This window comes from Macaca fascicularis, chromosome 12 (assembly GCF_037993035.2).
Source record: "Macaca fascicularis isolate 582-1 chromosome 12, T2T-MFA8v1.1".
Lineage (NCBI taxonomy): Eukaryota > Metazoa > Chordata > Mammalia > Primates > Cercopithecidae > Macaca > Macaca fascicularis.
The window spans coordinates 21,448,150-21,469,879 of record NC_088386.1 but is presented as its reverse complement, the minus strand read 5'-3'; the positions used below and the strand labels follow the sequence as shown (position 1 = coordinate 21,469,879).

Sequence of the window (21,730 nt, the reverse complement as noted above, 5' to 3'; positions counted from 1 at the left end):
TTGTATCCCTAACCGTGAAAATTACTTGTAGAAATTAAATACATAAAATCCAACTACACAGTCCTTTCTCTAATCTTTCAGAAATAATTTGGCTATACATTCCATTCTTCCCTTGTGTTTTTCAGTCTGTTCTGGAAGTCAGATAATTTGACAAATGTAAGTCAAATGACAGTTTCCTATGCTTTTGCTAAATGGTGCCCTACCAAGACAAGGGTTATGATTTATGTGCTATCTGACAAACATTTCTCTAATTCAACAGGATAAGGACCAGCTCTTATTGTTCCAGAAAAATATAACTGAAATGATGATATAGGGTTAAAATGCTCCCTATTCCCAAGAAACTACAGACTGGCAACAAAATATACCACATTTTGTTAAAAGGTTAACACAAAATTGTGGCAATTGAGTCATCAGATCAAAGCTGCCATGTCTGCAGTTTCTAGATCTACTGGATTTTCCGAAGAAAATTAAGGCTATGGAGAAGATAAAGGACTGAAAGGAGACGCCTGATTTAATGATTGAAAATATATGGTTTTTCTCTTCCCAAATAGTCACTCTGACATACTCTAGCACTATTAGCCTAACTTAGTGAATGCTTTCAAAAAGAAAAAAATGTACCTATGAACTGTAATTTCAATGTTATATGATCAAATATTGTTAATAGAAGTACCATAACTGTATACCACTCTCAAAGTCACCTTGGAAAAAAGTCATTTTCTTATTCCAATAAAAATTGGGGGCATACTTTGGATTGAAGAAAGTATCATTACTTTACAGTCACAGATTAAATATCCAGAAATCTTCTTAGAAAATACACTTAGAAGTCCTCTGTAGATGTAAGCTACAACTCGCCCTAAGAACTGGTACTGAGTCTACTGGACCTTCAGTGTTGGTGAGAAAATACAATGCCTAAACTCAGATGAAAGCTACCATCCCAGGACAGCACAGATCCTGCACTGGTCTCAATGAGAAAGTTGCTGAAACATATTAGGACTAGAATAATCAACCTGAAAATTCTTTCATTATGAAAAAGCAGGAAAAGATTAAACAATCACCATAATAAGCCACTATAACCAATATTTTATGGAACAGAATAAATTATTTCTACTATGAATTAGAAATACTTTTTTTAGATACATATTTAAACCTGACTCAAAAAAATCACAAAAGATCGTATTACATTAATGACACTCTTGAGCACTCATCACACATCCACCCACAGAAACAACGCAGGAGGTGAATAGAGATATAGTACCACGGAGTATTGCTGGGTGGGTGAGACTGGCAGGAGCGGGGATGGGTAAGGGGCTGTAGAGTACTGAACAGGCTGTGAAGAGGACTGCAGAGGACGAACAGGCTAAAGAATAACAGGTTGGCAAACAATGTTAATGTCAGAATAAAACGTTAGAAGAATTGCATAAAATGGAAATTTACACTTTTTTGGCAATAGCTTTAACTACATTTATAAAGTCATTTAAAATATAACAACATAGGAAACAACAAAAACAATACAAAGTGAAGAAATTCTAATACAGTAAAAGTTTCAAAAACATGTATGCCTGAATTTATTACATAATTAGGAGGATAATTTTTTGCAATAAAATATTTCTTTATTATAGATTAATGGGAACAGGTGATTTAGGCATTTTGAATCCTATTATTTAACCAAGACCCCTGGGTTAAGTCAGTCAAAGCAAAACTACTTCTCATTATTTCCTGGTTTTATGAAAGGGCTGCCCTATTTTGCAGTATAATACTAAATTATAAATGAAAAACTTCATTCTTACTATCAGACAGCAATAACTTACACAATAACTGTTACAATTACCCTACTGATAAGGCAAAATTAAGCAGTCTTTTGGGACCAAAGCCCCTAACTTTTAGCAATTTTATTTTATTTTATTTTATTTTTTTTTTTGAGACTGAGTCTCGCTCTGTTGCCCAGGCTGGAGTGCAGTGGCGCAATCTCGGCTCACTGCAAGCTCCGCCTCCTGGGTTCCCCATTCTCCTGCGTCAGCCTCCCGAGGAGCTGGGACTACAGGCGCCCGCCACCGCGCCCAGCTAGTTTTTTTGTATTTTTTTAGTAGAGACAGGGTTTCACCGGGTTAGCCAGGATGGTGTCGATCTTCTGACCTCGTGATCCACCCGTCTCGGCCTCCCAAAGTGCTGGGATTACAGGCTTGAGCCACCGTGCCCGGCCAGCAATTTTATAAGAAAAATGCACTGGGTAAAAAAATACAGTAGGAACTATTAAGAATGATAGCCTAAGGAACAACACACATATACATACAGACACATGCACACACACACACACACACAAACACATCTCTTTTATATAAGGAAGATAAACACTTCCTTTGTAATTAAACACATTTCTATTAAGATAGTACATGTTAGGAGCTGAGAAACTAGTTACTTAAAATCTCTGGCCGTTAATCAAATATTCCTGAGTTTCTGGAAAAAAAGGTTTTATGTTTCCTGGGGGCACTCAAAAACAGGTGTTATTTTTTAAAAGAAGTTGTAATCACTTTTCAATCTTGGGAATACAGCTGGCCATCTACTAACTAAAATTGGCATCTGTTTAATTTTCTCATATTTATACTGTTTATTACAAAAAAGGTAATATACATATTGGGTAAAGACTATAGCAACCCACTTTACAGAAGGCAATCAGACTAAGGTCAATTAAGTGACTTGTAGACAGTCACATAAGCAAGTAGATGAGGAACCCAGGGAATCTTACTTGATGAAAACTCTTAGTTAAAATGTATATTCATGCATCTCCTTCTGAACAATATCTCTGAAGACAATACTTTAAAAATGTTAGATAAACTAATGGAATTAAGATTGTTCAGGCAATAGTTTAAATAGAGAACTTCTATGTCAACTAAGATAGACATTGTTTGTCTATAACATGAGAGATATTAGATAATGATTTGAGTTGCACTTTTACCACAAAATCAACACAATGGTTTCTAAAAAACAAAGGCTTAGATAAACTTAAAATAAAGCAAAAAAACTATAATTAAAGCATTAAAAAAATCTTTCAGTAAAAGCTGAAAGATCCATAAAGTAGCATCTGGTTCCTCACAAAACTCATGGCTAGAAATAAGTGAGCTTCCTAATGGATGACAGTACATATTATACTACATGAGGTGCAATAGATTTAGAATTTTCAAGAACAGGCTACTTGATGTGTTATTAAGTCAGATAACCATTAAGACATAACTTTCAGATGACTTGACCTCCTATGTAATTGTCAGATGAAACAAAAGTTTTAGTCAGCTGCGGGATTAAGGAAAGTACTAAGAGCACCAAGGGTATGAATTAATGTCTTCCTGAGTTTCAGAGAGTAATGAAAAAAACTGTGAAAGTGAAATTCTGACACCATTTAGAGAAGAAAAAGTCTTAGCACAATCCTTTTCCTACTTGAATTGCAATTCGCTGCAAAACAACATCCACCTAAAGTAACTGGTTTTATGTTACGTCCAAAAAAAGTAGCTCTTCTGCAGGCTTTGGAAATCATAGCATTATTTTGTTTGGTTATTTGAAATCTCACTGATGAATTATTTCAGATTGTGCAAAAGATATTTATTTAGAATCACTTGTTCTTTGAGTCTCTGTTTCTGGATCTGATGATGCATTACCTGAAACACTTGGAGCAATGCTAGAAAAATAAGTTATGAAATTTGGTGAATATCCCAAGAATTCAAATTGTAGCTCATTAAAGCATCTGTTTCTAAATTAGGTGGCCTACACCTTCATTTAGAACTGTCTCTTATAACTAAATCAGACAAAGTTCTAAGAGATAATAATCTGAAAAGATAAATCCCAGAGTTTTTTAAAGTTGCCAGATTGACATTATTTCCACTGAAATTTAAATAAAAATGAAACCAAATGAAAATTAGTGCTTTAAAGCTCCTGGTGAAATACATGGCACTGCAAAGACAACTACATGACTGCATAATAAAGAGGAAACTCTTTGGGACCAAGCTGACTGAAGCCAAGACAGAGAAAGCCAGGGAAGAAGTTTTATGCGCAAGCTCAGTGTATGTAACCAAATGGGATTGGGAGGGGAATATGGGAGTCTGTGGAAATAGTTTCAGGTAATCTCTTCTACATACATTAACTGATTTGTATGGTCTTAGAAGTGTATCCAAAGCCTGTAAGTTCTTCTTCTTTTAAAAAAACTGCCTTGCCCAGTATTAGGAGTCTTAATTGCCAGAAGTACAATTATTTTTTATGACTTTCACACCATTAAATATAATTAAACTTGTACGTTCTTCAACCCAGGAATACAAACGATATCATTTGTGAGCAAAATTAATGAAATTTCTCCAGTTCAAGTTTGTCATCATACTTCTTCTTCTTTCTTTAAGGGATACTCACTTATTTATTTAATTATTTTTTTGAGACAGAGTCTTGCTCTGTTACCCAGGCTGGTGTGCAATGGCCTGATCTCGGCTTACTGCAACCTCCCAGGTTCAAGTGATTCTTCTGCCTCAGCCTCCCAAGTAGCTGGGACTATAGGGGCACACCACCACACCTGACTAATTTTTGTATTTTTAGGAGAGATGGGGGTTTCACCGTTTGGGCCAGGCTGGGCTCGAACTCCTGACCTCAGGTGATCCGCCTGCTTCGGCCTCCCAAAGTGCTGGGATTACAGGCGTGAGCCACTGCACCTGGCCCATCATACTTCTTTCATACAAAATCACTCTGCATGTTTTCACCAATGAAATATTTAGAGTCTTGCAGGGAAAAAGAGATATAACTACATAAACTTTGATACGTTAAACAACCTTTAAAAGTTAGAATAAACCGGGCGCAGTAGCTCACGCCTGTAATCCCACTACATACAGCCTGGGCCAAAAAAAAAAAAAAAAAAAAGTTAGAATAAAAATAAGAGTTCATACTGGTATAATCAAGTTCGCCAAAGGTGGATATTACATCTTTAGGGGAAAAAGACCAAATGTGAAATGAATGTATAAATTCTAAACATTTTTACAAACTCAAAATATTATTGAGAGTACTTTTGGGAATTCTAACTCAGAATCGCTTTGTCTTTCATAGGGTAGGTAGAATGGATGAAGAGTATCTTGTAGAACCTGAGCAGCCTATCTCAGTTTCTTTTAACTGCTTAATCTGTAGAATCTTAAAACAACTCACTTTGCTCACTGGGCCAATGAACAATCTCAGTTTTGTTTTTATTCCTCCTGTTGTCCATTTCTTGCTGTTGTCAAATAGGGATAAAATACTCACCAGACAGGCTCGTAAGATTAAAACAATTCTCTTCTTTCCAATATATTTTCGGTATTTATCAGGGGAAAAGTCTTTGAAGTTCTCTCTCTTTTCCTATGAGTATTGAGTGGAACATCACTGGTGGCAGAATATTAAAGTTCTAAGAGATACTTACTTGGGCTATCTCAATTTTAATTAGCAAATTTAGTCCCAAATATGTAAAGGCTAGTCAACTTAGCATTATGTAATCGTGGATATGTGCACCTGTGAGAAAATGTGATTAGCTGCTGGTTGTTGAGGTGGGGCTGGCAGAGGTGGCTGTGGAGGTCCAGGCACTTGGGGTCTAACTGGTTGTTGAGTCATAGGAGGATTATACACAACTGGACTCCCATCTGGGTTTATGAAGGGCTGACCTGAAAAATTTAAAAAGAAGGAAAAAAAAACAACTTAGAATACAGATGGAAAATAGGTCCTTTTACTAACAATTTACAAAGCATATCCAAAATCCCTTAAACACAATTGAAAAAAAAAAACCTAATATTTTGAAAACAGATTTCCTTAGTTTGGGAAATGCTTGATCTGACATGAGGCTATCAATAGTCTTTATTTCCCTCACTTAAATATTCAAATGTTTTACTGCATTTCTTATTAAGGGGTACTGGCCCAGACCGCTAGTGAGCTTAATTAAATTAATTTATTATTATTTTCTTAGACGGAGTCTCCCTCTGTTGCCCAGACTGGAGTACAGTGGCACAATCTCACCTCAGGGCAACCTCTGCCTCTTGGGTTCAAATGATTCTCCTGCCTCAGCCTCCCAAGTAGCTGGGATTACAGGCATGTGACATCACACATGGCTAATTTTTGTATTTTTAGTAGAGATGGGGTTTCACCATGCTGGCCAGGCTGGTCTCAAACTCCTGATCTCAGGTGATCCATCTGCCTTGGCCTCCCAAAGTAATCCCAGCCTTATTTCATAATATGTGGTATTTTCTGAAAAACTCTGAATTATGCAACACATTTAGCCTAAGAAATTCAGTCACAGGATTGGGGTCCTATAAGGCTATATTTCAGTTCAAAGAGAAAACGCTTGACTTCAGGATATTGGAAAGTTATTCATTAGTTTTTATTAGGAGGTAGGAAATACCTGATTTTGAGGCCACCTTACATATATTTCACAAATAAGATTAGAACTGGATGAAAAACTAAAATGATTAATAGCTTCATGCTTCAAATTGTAATCTTGATGGTACTGTCCTTATTTTACAACTTTTTTTTTTTTTTTGAGACAGTCTCACTCTGTTGCCCAGCCCAGGCTGGAGTGTGGTGGCATGATCTCAGTTCACTGCAACCTCAGCCTCCCCTGGGTTCAAGCAATTCTCCTGCCTCAGCCTCCAGACTGGCTGGGATTATAGGCACCTGCCACCACGCCGGGCTAATTTTTATATTTTTAGGAGAGATGGGGTTTCACCATGTTGGCCAGGCTGGTCTCGAACTGCTGACCTCACGTGATCCACCCTCCTTGGTCTCCTAAAATGCTGGGATTACAGGTGTGAGCCACTGCACCCAGTTTCTCTACACATATATTCTAAACAACTTTTCCTTATTACAAAAAGTAACATTTCTAAAAATAACAAAGAGACAAAAACGAAAATAAATTCCCCATAATCTGTGTGTGTGTGTGTGTGTGTGTGTATGTGTGTGTGATTTCACTTTTAGGTTCAGGGGCATATGTGCAGGTTTGTTATACGGGTAAACTTGTGTTGTAGTGGCTTATTATATGAATTATTTTGTCACCCATTAGTTATTTTTCCTGATCCTCTCCTTCTTCCCACCCTCCACCCTCTGATAAGCCCCAGTGTGTACTGTTTCACTCATGTGTTCACATGTTCTCCGCATTTAGCTCCCACTATTAAGTGAGAACGTGTGATATTTGGTTTTCTGTTCCTGCATTAGTTTGCTAAGGATAATGGCCTCCACCTCCATCTGTGTTCCTGAGAAGGGCATGATCTTGTTCTTTTTTATGGCTTCATAGTATTTAATAGAGTATATGCACCACATTTTCTTTATCCAGTCTATCCCTGATGGGCATTTAGTTGATTCCGTGTCTTTGCTGTTGTGGAATTCCCCATAATAATATCATTAGCATTTCAGATACTGTCTTCCAGACATTTTTTCAATAAATAGATTGAAAGATTAGTATTTTTCTTTACTAAAATTGGATTGTTAAAAAAAGAAACAAGAAAGGAGTGCATAAAAATTAACGGTTCAATGACTATGAGTGAGAAAAATACAGAGAAACACAGAAAAATTTGACTGAAAAACAGTTTCTTAAATTGTCTTAACATCTATTCTTCCATAGGAAATCCCTCTCCATTTTTTTTTTTTGAGGAAACTTATGATATAAAATAATAATATTTGGGAGAGAAGACTATACTAGTCTACAGCTATCAAGCAGAAAAAGTCCTCCAAAGTAAAATTATTTTAATCAATTAGTATACTGATAATTTGTGTGATAGTTATAGATAACTAAAAACAAGTTGTCCTGGGTATTTGTTGACTACTAAATAATTTGGGAGGCCGGGCGCAGTGGCTCACGCCTGTAATCTCAGCACTCTGGGAGGCCGAGGCGGGCGGATCACGAGGTCAGGAGATCAAGACCATCCTGGCTAATATGGTGAAACCCTGTCTCTATTAAAAAATACAAAAAATTAGCCAGGTGTGGTGGTGGGCGCTTGTAGTCCCAGCTACTCGGGAGGCTGAGGCAGGAGAATGGCGTGAACCCGGGAGGCGGAGCTTGCAGTGAGTCGAGATGACACCACTGCACTCCAGCCTGGGCGACAGAGCAAGACTCCGTCTCAAAAAAAAAAAAAATAAAAAAAAATAATAATAATTTGGTTTAAAAAAATGGGTGGAGCAGATTTGGGTGAAGGCGGTCAAATCCAAATTAAGGGTCACTTGAAGAAAGTTAATGTACTGTAACACTGTTCTCAAAAACCAAAGAGATCACTTTTGGATTCATTTAAGTTAATAGTACAATTCAGTTTCAGACCAATTAGTTTCTCACTCTATCCCTTCCTAAGCAAATGAATCTTTCATGTTACCAAAACCATATTAATATATTTTGAATGAAAAATAATAGGAAAAGGTAAAATATTAAATCATCTTACATCTTGCTGGACAAAAACAGGAAGGTTAGTAATATAATAACCTGAAGAATAAGAAGGTAATTACTAAGCAAAAACTGAATTTCTGAAAAATCAGTTATTTATGCTAATTTAATTCTTATAAGAGAACAAATGTTTGCCTACTTTATCTTAAAAAGAGATGTGAATAAACCTGAAAGTAATGAGTCCCAAGCCATGATTTTTCTACTATAAACGAAAGGAAAGGTTCAGGAACACTTAGAGACCTTATACTCCCACCTGTATCTGCCTGTAAACTACTGCCATTATGATGATACCACATCAGCTAAATATATGAGATTTAAAGTTATCAAAAGATCAAGGAGAGTTTTCATTACCTTGCCAAATGACTGGGCTATGCTATCTTGAAGAGACCAAGACTTCTTGTGACCTTTTTAATGATCATATTTTTTCTATACAAATCATTTTTACCTATTTACATAGTGAACTGTACTATAACTGCAGTTTCTTCACCTCTCTGAGGTCCAGTTTCTTTATCTATAAATGATTTCACTTACCTAACAAGGTTATAACATATTTAAAGCACCTAACAGAGCATTTGGTAAAAGCAAATGCTAAAAAATGTAAATTACTATTAGCTAATTGCAAAGAATATGTACTGTCAATATTAATACATGAATCCCCCCAATTTTTTTTTTTAATACCAATAAGATGTTCTTTAGCTTTTCCTCAGTAGGAAATCACCACATTCTGAAAGGTAATTATTTTTTCCCCCTCCATTATATAATGAAAAAAAAAAAACTGCTTATTCAGTCCTTCTTCATAAAATGCACTTGATTTTCCCAAGTATAAAATTGTTGTATCATCCCAAAAAGTCAATATTGGTTAAAAAAAAATTGTTGTATCAAACAAAGCTCTTTTGTAGGTAGTTGTCTTATTCCTAGGAAATAAATTTTTTAAAATTATAGTTGGGCTATTATTTGGCCTAGACGATGTCACAGACGTCACAAGGGGAAAAAATGCTTCCCGATATAAATGTCTTTTAAACTTTCCTAGCATAAGTGTTTTTGTTATAAAGTTCTTGGAAAATGCTAATCATGAATAATAAAAAGCTGACTACATATATTCAGAAAATACATTTAATAAGTATCCTTAAATTTTCAGATAATTCCTGAAACACCTTTTTCTGGATACCAACCTGTTTGTGGGTTGATCAGAATACTGCCAGGTGGTATGCCTGCCGCTTCCAAGGGAAGCAAAAAGAAGCTAGTGCTAGGAGATGCGACTTGCCCATTTAGGCCACCATCAAAGGAAAGAGAACTATGAGTGCTGACAGTTGGATAGACGACAGGTGCGCCATGAGAAGACTGGCTGAGAGCTGTACCTGGAAGAGGCTGCTGGATGTGAGAAAGAGAGCCTGTAGATGACCCTACACTACCAGAAGACTCAGAACCTAGAAAAGGAGTAATGAAAAATAGGGATTTTTTAAACCTCATATAAAAACACAGGTTTTCAAAACGTAACAATAAAATTTACATTGCATAACATGCAGTTACTACATAAAAGCATTGGCTCTTTTTAATTTACTGTCCACGTTTGCTTACCCTCCCCATAACAAACAAGTTTAATACAGCAAACTGATTACATAAGTTGTCAGAGAAATCACTGCCAAAGCATGCAACTTAAGCACATTTATAACAACACCAGCCACAGACAGCCACAAAAAGCAAATTACCCACATTCCCAAAAGGACAAAGTTATGTACATTTTACCTTTTAGATTAACACCTAGGAATATATAGATAATTTTCCCCCAGGAAAAAGAATTTAGTACAGCAAAATGCCCAAAACTTTTAATACCAGAAACCCCTTATCTATAAGAACACAGAAAGATTTAGTGTAAGAAATAAAAGAAATGATAAATTCTGTATTAAGACAATTGTCAAGTTTAATTGCAGAATCTAATTTCTCATTTTACTAGCATAGCATTTTTCCAAAATGTAAAATCAACTTTGAGTATTTTATCTAATCAAGGGACAGAGATATCAGGAAAAATATTCCAAGTACTTATACGGGTGTTAACTTAAAATTTATTTCTTACTGAACTAATTTGATAACTGATTTTTAAATGCTTTCATCCCTGAATTTATTCCATTTTCTATTACACAGGAACTGAAAATGTCACTGATTTTTAGCATAATGGCTAAAAAAGGTGGCCAACAAGACAAAGAAAGACAATGATTTGCATCTTATGTATACAGTTAATTAGGTTTTGAATAAGAGAATTGACTCTGGGATGGAATTAATCTTTAATGAATGAAACAACTATGATACACTATATAGACTGCCTTCTGAAGGACAGATTCTATTTTAAGTTGTGCCAAAATAACTCTTCATAAAAACTTTATCAATTTAACCTAAGAATTAAAAACAAAAAACTTTTTTTTGCCTATTAAAAGGGCCAATTAATATTTCTTTTCATCTCTGAAGAGAATACAGAATACATATAGTACATATTCTTAAAATGTTTTAATTTGGCAGAGTGTCTACATAATTTTCTCATGATACATAAATAGCTTCTTTTGTTATGATGACCTAGTGGCCATTTTCCAAATAATGCATATTTGGTACACAAGCAGATTTCTTATACTGATAAAATTTACCTATCTTTCACAAAATCCTAACATAGATACTAAGATATTTTCAATACGACCACATTATACATTAAAAAGATGGCAACTGCAATTCATAAGCCTTAATAATTTAAAGCATTGATTACAGCCCTTCAGTTCAAATATGTCTTTCAATTCTTATGCGTACAATACCTTATGTTTAGGCTCACCCAAATAGATTAGGAAGAAATAGCCATTCCTCCTTTTATCCTTTTTTTTTTTTTTTTTGAGATGGAGTCTCGTTCTGTTGCCCAGGCTGGAGTGCAGTGGCATGATCTCAGCTCACTGCAGCCTCTGCCTCCCGGGTTCAAGTGATTCTCCTGCCTCAGCCTCCCAAGCAGCTGGGACCACAGGCATGCGCCACCATACCCAGCTGATTTTTAAATATTTTTAGTAGAGATGGGGTTTTGCCATGTTGACCAGGGTGGTCTTGAACTCCTGACCTCAGGTGATCTGCCTGCCTTGGCATCCCACAGTGTTGGGATTACAGGTGTGAGCCACTGCGCCCGGCCAGGGAAACACTCATTTCTGACTTTCATGCTTATTTTGGGATAAAAATAAAGATCTTCAAGGATCCTAAAAACACATGAGCTTCTTTAGTATTGAAGCCAGTTAGTGGAAATGAAAAGAAGAAATGTTATGAGACAATGAACTCCAAGGAAGGAGGTAGTAGAATGAGGACATTATTGAAATTTTCAGTCATTTTTAACAGTTATTTATTTTTGGTTTTTAAATTCCTCAAAATATCCTCAGCAATTTAATTTTTTTTTAATGGAAAATGAAGGACTTTATCATAAAAAATGCAATCAATAATTGATAGTATTAGCTGAAAATGCAATCAGTGTTAAATAATCCTAGGTGAGAAACCATGCCTTCTACCAACTATGAATAAGTAATAAAGAATTTCCAATCACCTATGGGCATTCGAACAAGAGATAACGTTTCAATGAACTTACCTGATTAAGTTTATGTCACAATAGAGAAGAATTTTTATGGTAATTTATGGTTGTAAATCTGTCTCAAGGACAGAGAGTGAATCCTCATGTCAAGAAACATATTACCCCTTAAGTATTTTGGAGGTAGTCAAGGTACTGTTGATAGTAATTTTATATTTTAGGAGAATTAGAAGCCATCTGATAAATAAGGACCTAAGATAACATTAGGAAAACTAATGACTGCACAGTTCTGTGTAGATATTTATACCTGTTTTTGAAAGCCTGCCTATGCTTTTGCTGCTTCCAGAACTATCACCTCTTGTCAGGACTGAGATTCCACTGAAGCTGCTCGCTTTGGTTACAGCAGGTTTCAGGTTTCGAAGAGAGCTGTCTGAATCTGTGCTGCTCCAGGGTCGTGGTTCCGAGTACTTCAACTCATTCTCAGTGCTGCTTTGATGGCTATTTGTGGATCTCCCTGAAGCATCTTTATTAACCCTGTAATTTAGAAATAAAACTTTGAAAAGCTAATGCGGGGGAACAAAAAGTAAAGAAAAAAATGCTTTACTTTTTAAATACTGTATTGAAAACATGCTTCCAATACCTAAATATCTGGCGCCTCTGCTGGGTACTACTGGCATCTTCATCTTGCAGTCTGTTGGCATTTTAATAGGACATTTTAATTTTTATTAGCATCAGTCAGACAGTTACCAAAACAGATGTTAAAAATTCCCTCACCTTTTGTCAATAATGTAATTCTCTTGGGAACACAGGGACTAGAAAGAAAGAATAGAAACAAAAAGTTGAGCTTTTGTCAAATATAATATAATGCCATCTGTAAACAAATGACTACAACAAAAATCATGTTTAATAATATAAGTAAAAAATGGTGAGAAGGGTACACAAATAAATAATAATGGAATTTTTTTTCTGGTTTGGAGATTCTATGCTTACTTTTAACAAATATATATGTATCTTGAAGCCATTCATTTTGTGGCTCAAATTAATTTGAAATTCAAATATTATCTTCCAAATAAGTGAACCCATTTTCATTATATATTTAAGGTATATATAGAATATATATTCCACTTCATTCACTTAACAAATATTTGATCACCTGTGCTTTTATCTGTGGCTAGAGCAGTGAACAAGCAGCTATGCCTTAATGGTGCTTAAAGTCCTTCAGCACTGTTAACCTGGGTCAGGAATGACCATTTTTGTTTGTATGATTACAACAGTTTTCTAACCAGTTTTCCAGTTACCATTTTTTGCCCATTTTATGTAACAGAAGCAATCTCTCTAAAATGTCAATCTGATCATAATTCTTCCCACCTGAATGGCTCCCTGATGTTTTAGCACAAGTGTCAGCAAACTACAGCCAGATACCCGTTTCTGCAAATAAAGTTTTACTGGAACAGGAACACGGCCATGACCATTCATTTATGTATTGTCTGTGGCTGCTTTCACATTTGAGTAGGAAAAAAAAGTCAGATTTGAGTAGCTGCAATGAAGACTATGTGGCTCACAATCCCTAAAACAGCTATTATCTGACCTTTACAGAAAAAGTCTGCTGACCAAAAAAGAAAAAAGCCAAAAGTAAATAAATAATAAATAAATAAAACCCAAAACAAAAAACCACCACCAAAACCGCCAAAAGTCCAAACATCTTAAACCTTCAGGGCCGTGTCATCTCATTTCTGATTATTTTTCCAGTCCAAAGTTTCCTCACTCCTTACATCACTCAGGCTAGAATCTGGCTACTCGGAATCTTTTTTTTTGAGACAGGGTCACTCTGTCACTCAGGCTGGAGTGTAGTAGTCTTATCTTGGGTCACTGCAACCTCTACTTCCTGGGTTCAGGAGATCCTCCTGTCTCAGCCTCCTGAGTAGCTGGGACTACAGATGTGCACCACCAGGCCTGGCTAATTTTTTGTAGAGATGGGGTTTTGCCATGTTGCTCAGGCTGTTATTGAACTCCTGAGCTCAAGTGAGCCACCCACCTCAGCGCTCCCATAGTGGTGGGATTACAGGTGTGAGCCACTGTGCCTGGCCTACTTTTAAATCTTTTCATTCCTAATATGTGTCAAGTTCTCCCTCACCTCTGGGTTTCTGTACATACTGACCCTCTACTTGGAACTCTTCACTTCTGTAAGTTTACTTCTTGGAAGCGAACTGTCCCATCCCTTCCCCAGTTCTGGTTTGTGGTGCTCATCTGCGGTGTCACCTGTTATACCTTCATGTCTCTACATAAACCACACACCCTGTTGTCATTACTTGGCTATTCATCAAGGGCAGATACCTCATCTATCTTAAAAACTAGAGAGAAGGACATTTAGTATAGACTTGGAGTTCAGCAGACTTGGGTTGAAATCCCAACTCTGCCATTTTCTAGCTGTGTAATCTCTAATTTAGCCTCCTGGAATCTCAGGTTCCTTATCTGTAAAATAAAAACAAAGATAGTACCTACCATATAGGGTTGTTTTGGGGATAAACTATCATAACTGTCCAGTGCCTAGGATTGCACTTACTACAGGTGCTCAATAAAATTTGTTGAATGAGTAAGTTCTTCACTTACAATCCGGATTTTAATATTATTTAATCTTTTTTTTTTTTTTAAACAGAGGAAATTTCTGTCTTTAGCAGATTAACACATATTACGGGACAGATGCTTAATAGATGTCGACAAAAAACAAACTGATTCTCTTCTGGCATAAATGCATAAAATAGCCATTTAGAAAGCCTGTATTATATAATCACTTATAAAGCAGAAAACAAATATTAACCTACAACATCAATTAGCTTTATTTCAAAAAAAGAAATAAATTATCGTCAAAGAAAGTCAACAAGTAGCATCTACAGTATATGATTTTGTAGACAGTGGACCAATGTTCTATTCATAAAAATCTCAAGTCTGTCAGAGGTCTGGGGAAAAAAAAAAAAATCACACAAACTATATACACTGGCCAACATTCTTTTAATGACTCCTATAGTCCACCTGCTTCCAACTTTGTAAAATTTTACATAACTACTGCAATGTAGTATTTTATAAACTATTAAATTAACACAAGCAAAAGTGATTTCAATATTTCTAAAAGATGACCTTATATGCAACAAATGTGATTACAAATAAATGTGATCAATAGATAAAAGGGAGACTGAGACCCTACAATGCAATTAAAATATATTCTAACATGAAGACCTAAATATGTTAGTACATACATCTTGGGAAAATATTCGATCTCTAGCTCTCTGGTACTCTTCTTCTCTTTCTTCTATAGATTTGCTTCTTCTGTCATCTTTCAAACGTATTCTCATCTACAGAAAAGAGGATAATTTTTTGGCAAATGAACTACTGGTATAATATATCTTGCACCTATAAAATGCTATAATTGTTCAGATTACCTGGTTATCATCTTTGTCAAAGCTAGAGTTATCTCTCTTGAGGATATAACGTTTCTGAAAGTCTTCACCTTTATCATCCTTAATATGTTCATTAAATTTCTGATCAGGTCTTAAAAAACAAAAACAAAGGAACAGGAAAAGATAATGCACAATATTAGCAAAGAAGTTAAACATAACATTTTATGAAAAGCAATAAAATAAAAGTTACCACTTTTTAGTGCCATACTGGAGAACGTATTCATGGACAGTTATAATAATTTATCCCCAAAAAAACCCTATATGGTAGATACTATCTTTGTTTTTATTTTACAGATAAGGAACCTGAGATTCCAGGAGGCTAAAATAGAGATCACACAGCTAGAAAATGGCAGAGTTGGGATTTCAACCCAGGTCTGCTGAACTCCAAGCCTATACTAAATGTCCTTCTCTCTAGTTTATAAGATAGATGATGTATTTAGTCCTCACAATAATCTCATGAGAAAATACTAACTATTCCATGATATGGTTGAGCGGCCATATCAAATACAATGTGGGCTCTGGAGTCAGACTGCTTGGATTCAAAGGTCGAGCTTTAGCACTTTAGCTGCTTGATGACTTGCAAAAGTTACTTAACTTTTCTCTTTCCCAGTTTCTTTATTTGTAAAATTGGAATTATATAGTGTACCTACTTCTTAGGGTTATTCTGAAGATGAAATGAATATGTCAATAACACACAAAACAGTAAACACTCAGAAGTTAGTTATTTATATAAATCTTATTGAGCAAACAGAGGTTCAAATGGCTTAAGCAAATGTGCAAGGTCAAAGGTAGGCATATGATTAAGCCATAGTTGGAGGCCAAGTCAGTTAGACCCAAAGCCTGTACTGCCTCATCTAAACCTATGAAAACATGCTGGGACAAGGAAAGTACAGTACTGTATCTTATGCTACTCCTGTGGTACCTAGTTTGGTGTTATACAACTGAAAGTAATAAAATATTTTGTCATTCAATTAGCTACAAACTTACAGACGACTTCAAACTGCATCCATGAATTTTAAATTACAGTAGGGCACAGATTTGTTTAACATTAACTGAACAGGTTAGAAAACAGAAGCTCTTTTATAGAGGTTAAAGTTGTGACCTAAAGTAATGCTTATGAAATCTTAGCAATATATTTTATAGTGAACTCGTCTTTCTTCTACAGAAATGTTGCAAGTTCCACTGGGTTCTAGAGGACAAACACAAGGTTGTGGCCCTTGGAAAATCACAGTTACATAAAATTTCACCTCCCAAAATACATTCTCAGCTTCCACAAATTAATTCAATCAATACTCTTGTGACTAAGCATCATTCTAGTATAAAACTGGAATTATTCTTTTGAAATATGAAATATAACAATACATTAAATGGCTTTAGAGAAAATCTCATTGAACTCCTAGGTAGTTTTTATATCTATTATATAGTCAAATGATATATGTGAATAACCTAAGTAAATTTCTAATCCAAATAAACCTGAGTAATGACATTTTCAGCAAACTTCCTTATATCTAGAACCTAAGTAACGCTTCTTTTTTAAAAATTTTTTTAGAGACAGAGTCACACTGTCATCCAGGCTGGAGTGCCATGGTGCGATCTCAGCTCACTGCAACTTCTGCCGCCTGGGTTCAAGCGATTCTCCTGTCTCAGCCTTCTGAGTAGGTGAGATTACAGGCGGGTGCCACCATGCCCAGCTAATTTTTTTTTGTATTTTTAGTAGAGATGGGGTTTCATTGTGTTGGCCAGGCTGGTTGTGCACTCCTGACCTCAAGTGATCTACCTGCCTCAGTCTCCCAAAGTGCTGGGATTACAGGTGCCTGGCCTTAGAACCGAAGTAATACTTCTGAACATTTATTTTAACCTATGAATTTCTAATAAAGTACATAAAAGCCTCCTGTCAAATTATGCAAAAGGAGAATTATCTAAGCAAGTTAATGAAATCTCTATTGTAAAATACTTAGATGGGTGAAATAGAGAACAGATTTGTACATAAATATATATATAAGAAGTAAAGAAGAAAAATAAGACTAAAAACAGCTTTGTGACCAAAATAATAAGAAGACTATTTTCTTCAAGGATTTGAAATATTTTTATTTAGTTCTGACAATGGCAGTATGTTATTTTTGTCATGATTGCCCCATTTACTTATGTTATCTATTTTTGTAACTGTTCAAAGTCACATTTTCTTATTTATGGAGTTTATAATTGAATGAGGGACTGCTATTCCAAAGTGAACTATAAGGTTTAACCAAGGGCCTGGCAACTTTTCTAAGAGCAGCTGGATTCCCACACCAATAGCACTGGCAGGCATTTCAGCTAACCTTAAGACTGTCTTACCTCATTCTTTTATAGATGCCTGAATTTACTGCCCTGTAATCGCCAACTTCCCGCTCCATTGAGACACCCCAGTGGACACTGGGTTGTTGACATCCACACCACCACTGATTCAAAGCTGGAGCGGGTAATCTCCCTATGAGGAAAAGGTAAGTTTGTTTTTATTCAGTGTGGAGCAGATCTCTAAGGTTTTCTGATTTACTACCTTCTTCATATCCCAGAAGATATTAAAAAGAAAAAATACAGTGTAACTTCAATGATCTGAAATGTCAGGTTATAATTATATTCTTGACCCATACTTCTTTTTAAGTGTATTATAAGCATCTCTGCTGAGCCTAGCTTTTGATTATCTTGATAAAGAGAACTCTAAAGTTTTTTGACATCATTCATAGAATTCAAATAACTGAGGTTACACTGTATTGAAAACCTTAGACAGTCACCAGTCAAAATGCCTGCAAATGTATATGTGCTTGGGTATCCAGCAGCTCTGAGTAATGTTGAGAGGTACTGGTTAAATGAATTAACGGTTCTAATTACTTCTAGCTCAGCTCATAGCGTAATGGTTACTATCCTACTTTAGTCATGATATAACTGACTGGAAAAAGACTAATTGAAAAGAATATTAAAGATTAAGGGATATGAAAATTTTAATGAAAATTAAATCAGACTCACATTTTGGTAACATTTAATCCCTATAGAAAGAAAAGATCCGTTTCTAAACACATCTATTTTCACTAATTTACTTTTAATTATAGCAAAAATCATTTAAAAATACTAAAGTATCTACTTAGTTGACAAAAAGACTATTTAAAATGGGAGAAAACCAATAGCTCCAGCAAGTGATATGGTAGCTATAAGGACAAAAGACCATAGATCAGAAAAGGTATAGATGAAGTAAATATAACCATGCAAATTAAATCATTCACAGCTAAGAACCTGGGAGAAATTTGGTTTCAGGAAAGAAAAATAATCGACCAAAAAGGACTATTTATGCCATCTGAAGTTGACTGGTATCCATTACCACAGACTTGTTGCTGCCTCATATCAAACTGAAATTCCTTTTGATAGGCCAATCACCACCAAAATAGAAATTTTAGCTGAACTCAGCTAGTTGTTTTAGGATTAGCCTTATAAATAGGCAGAAGATGTAACGGATGTGCTGTGTATGTTTTATAACTTGGGTGCCTCTGCATTGGGTCTTTTGTTCCCAAGTAACAGCAATGATGATCTACTTCCTTAATAGTATAAAGCAATCAATTCTTAAAACAAAAAGCTCCTCCTAACTCTTTAAAAATTTTCCTTGGTGAGTCATACATAGCCTAGGAAGAAGACAGCACTATGGATGATATTGCATTAACCAATAGTCCCACTTTCTTAAGAATTGTGAGAGAAAAGGAGTAAATCTGGAGGCTTTTGGAAAGAATGGTAAACTGACAGAAGATTAACTAAATATGAAGGTGTCACAGACAAAGTCTATTCTCTCTCTCTTTTTTTTTTTTTTATTAATTTGACTAAGGCTGGCTATAGCTATCTAAATTAATTTTAAAAATCCCTAAGAGTTGTTGTCAAACATCACTGATATTATGTCCTCTGGGTTTTTATTTTTTTAACATATGCCCCAGTCCTCATTCATATGCTATACTTGAGTTCAGGCTGTTGCGTTTTGTTCCCAGTAAACTAAATGTGTTTTCAGTCCTATCACATAAGGTTATCAACAAACTTAATTAGACTGCTCAAACATGTGGAAAACCTCAGATGAAAGGTACTATAGAAAGATAAAAGTATTATTATTTAGATATATAATATGCAGTTACATCTCTTGACACTTACATTCTTGTATTGCTAGTTTTGTTTACTATGACAGACTTCCCACTCTGATCAACATTGTGGTCTAATCCAAAGTAAGCGGCTACTCTGTGTAATAGCATCCTATGGTAAGATGTCATTGGGGGGAATTTTTTACGTGGAGACCTAGAAGCACAAGAAAAACCAATTTAGTAAGTCAAGGAGAATGGTGATGACAATTTCTTTTCTTGTTAAATGTCAGGACTTACTCATTATTACCAATGAAATCTAAAATTTCTTGTTCCAATTTCAGCAGCATCATTCTGTCCCTGAAACAAAGTATGAAGACTCTTATATGTAAAACTTAGTAATGAAGTAATCACAAATGTCAACAGACTATGATTTATACAGTTAAATTTCACCCCCTAAAATCTATACATTCAGGACTACCCCAATCTTGATGCTAGAATATTTATTAATGTTTTAAAACAATAAAAGATGATTTTTTTAGTTTAACTTTTTATTACGGAAGTTTTCACACATACGCTAATGTACAGAATAGTGTAATGAATTTTGATGTACCCATCACCCAACTTTAACAATAATCAACATGTGGCTATTCTTAAATGCATTTTTTTTTTTTTTTTTTTGCTTACACATAACGAAGGAACTTAAATGTATTTTGATCTGCTAAGTATTACTATATTAGAGTTTGCTCTGTGAATGTGTGGATAGAAAAAGCACTTTAGTTTTTATTTCCTCATTCAATGAAGTAGAGAGGAAGCAGAAAAACAGATATCTTTAGTTAGGCTCATGACTTTGTTATCATGCTGAACTCCACAGAAACAGTATTCTAAAGAACATGCAATGACAGTAACGACAGGAATACTCCTATGGGACTCTAATACTAGTATGTAGATGGGACTATGGCAGAGAAGTATTAATTATATCGCTAACTCAGAAGAAGAGGATATTTCAACCCATTTTATAAACTGCCATTATATATTTTTAAATTTTCCCATAAAAATCTAAGTGAATCAAAAACCTCCAACATATAAAATAAATAAGGACTCTAGGGAGTACCTGTATATGCTCCCTTAGATCACTAAGGTCTTATTTAGTTCACTTAGCCGCAACAAATTAATGGTATCGCTCCCCAAAGGACTTCCCTGCTCACACACCCATAACATGGCTCCAGAATTTTCCTGTGCTAATTGGAAATTTCATGCACGTGTGAAAAAAAAACATGTCTAAGTTACAGAACCTTAAAGCTAAAAGCAGCTTTACAAATCATTCAGTTTTATCTTCCAAAGTTTATAGATCAAGAAAACGAGGCCAAGAGGTTAATGATTCTCTAAAATAGAAACTATGCAGATTATTCTCAATTTCAATAGAAGAACTGGTAGCCCCCGCCTTTGGTCACCTGAAAGTCTACACATCAGACCTGCATTTGATTCTCCTCCTATACTGCAAAAGTTTCATAAAACTAAGTAATAACATTTCCCCCATCAGTCATTAGATATTTAACTATACATTTTTATATTAGTTTAAAAAAAATCAAGAGAAAAACATGTCTACCTGGTGATTTCAAATCCAAAGCTGAAGACAGAATTACATTTTAACAAAAATTATATCAATATTCAGTTTTGTCTCCAAACCTGCTTCTCCTTTAGTATATCCCATCTCAGTAAGTGGCACCACCTTCTGCTCAGTATATGATACTAGAAGCATGAGAATTCTAGTTTTTATTTATTTGAGACAGAGTTTCGCTCTCGTTGCCCAGGCTGGAGTGCAAGGGCACAATCTCGGCTCACTTCAACCTCCGTCTCTCATGTTCAAGCGATTCTACTGCCTCAGCCTCCTGAGTAGCTGGGATGACAGGCATGTGCCACCAGGCCAGACTAATTTTCTGTTTTTAGTAGAGTTGGGGTTTCTCCATATTGGCCAGGCTGGTCTCGAAGGTTGTTGTTGTTTTTTTAATCATCCTTTTTCAAACGCTTCTGTATAGTTAATTACTACTGCAAATTTTATCTACTTTTGATCTATTTTTCTACTGCCACAACCCTGGATCCAGGCAATCAGGATTTCTGGCTTGACTACTATAGCAGGAGTATATTGTCTCCCTGTATCTTCCCTGATCTTCCCTAATCTATTCTACATGAAACATGTATAACAATCTTTTAAGAACACATATGTGATCACACATCACTC

General features: G+C 35.4%; 1 protein-coding gene across 49 annotated transcripts in view; it reads right to left on the bottom strand.

Moving 5' to 3' along the window:
* The window catches only part of R3HDM1 (R3H domain containing 1), a 123,826-nt gene that overhangs the window by 75,378 nt on the left and 26,718 nt on the right, over positions 1–21,730 (bottom strand). For 8 of the 49 annotated variants that reach the window (XM_005573023.4, XM_045367010.3, XM_045366993.2 and 5 more), the window contains 10 exons: positions 19,789–19,848; positions 19,565–19,705; positions 15,386–15,494; positions 15,203–15,298; positions 12,723–12,760; positions 12,589–12,639; positions 12,256–12,482; positions 9,580–9,834; positions 5,503–5,651; positions 1,256–1,357 (listed from right to left, as the gene is read on the bottom strand). In XM_005573023.4, coding sequence (XP_005573080.1) covers positions 1,256–1,357; positions 5,503–5,651; positions 9,580–9,834; positions 12,256–12,482; positions 12,589–12,639; positions 12,723–12,760; positions 15,203–15,298; positions 15,386–15,494; positions 19,565–19,705; positions 19,789–19,848 — 1,228 coding nt within the window. Of the gene's footprint in view, positions 1–1,255; positions 1,358–5,502; positions 5,652–9,579; positions 9,835–12,255; positions 12,483–12,588; positions 12,640–12,722; positions 12,761–15,202; positions 15,299–15,385; positions 15,495–17,737; positions 17,871–19,564; positions 19,706–19,788; positions 19,849–21,730 lie in introns of all 49 variants that reach the window. The other 41 variants (XM_045367004.2, XM_074008927.1, XM_074008944.1 and 38 more) reach the window with 16 other exon arrangements.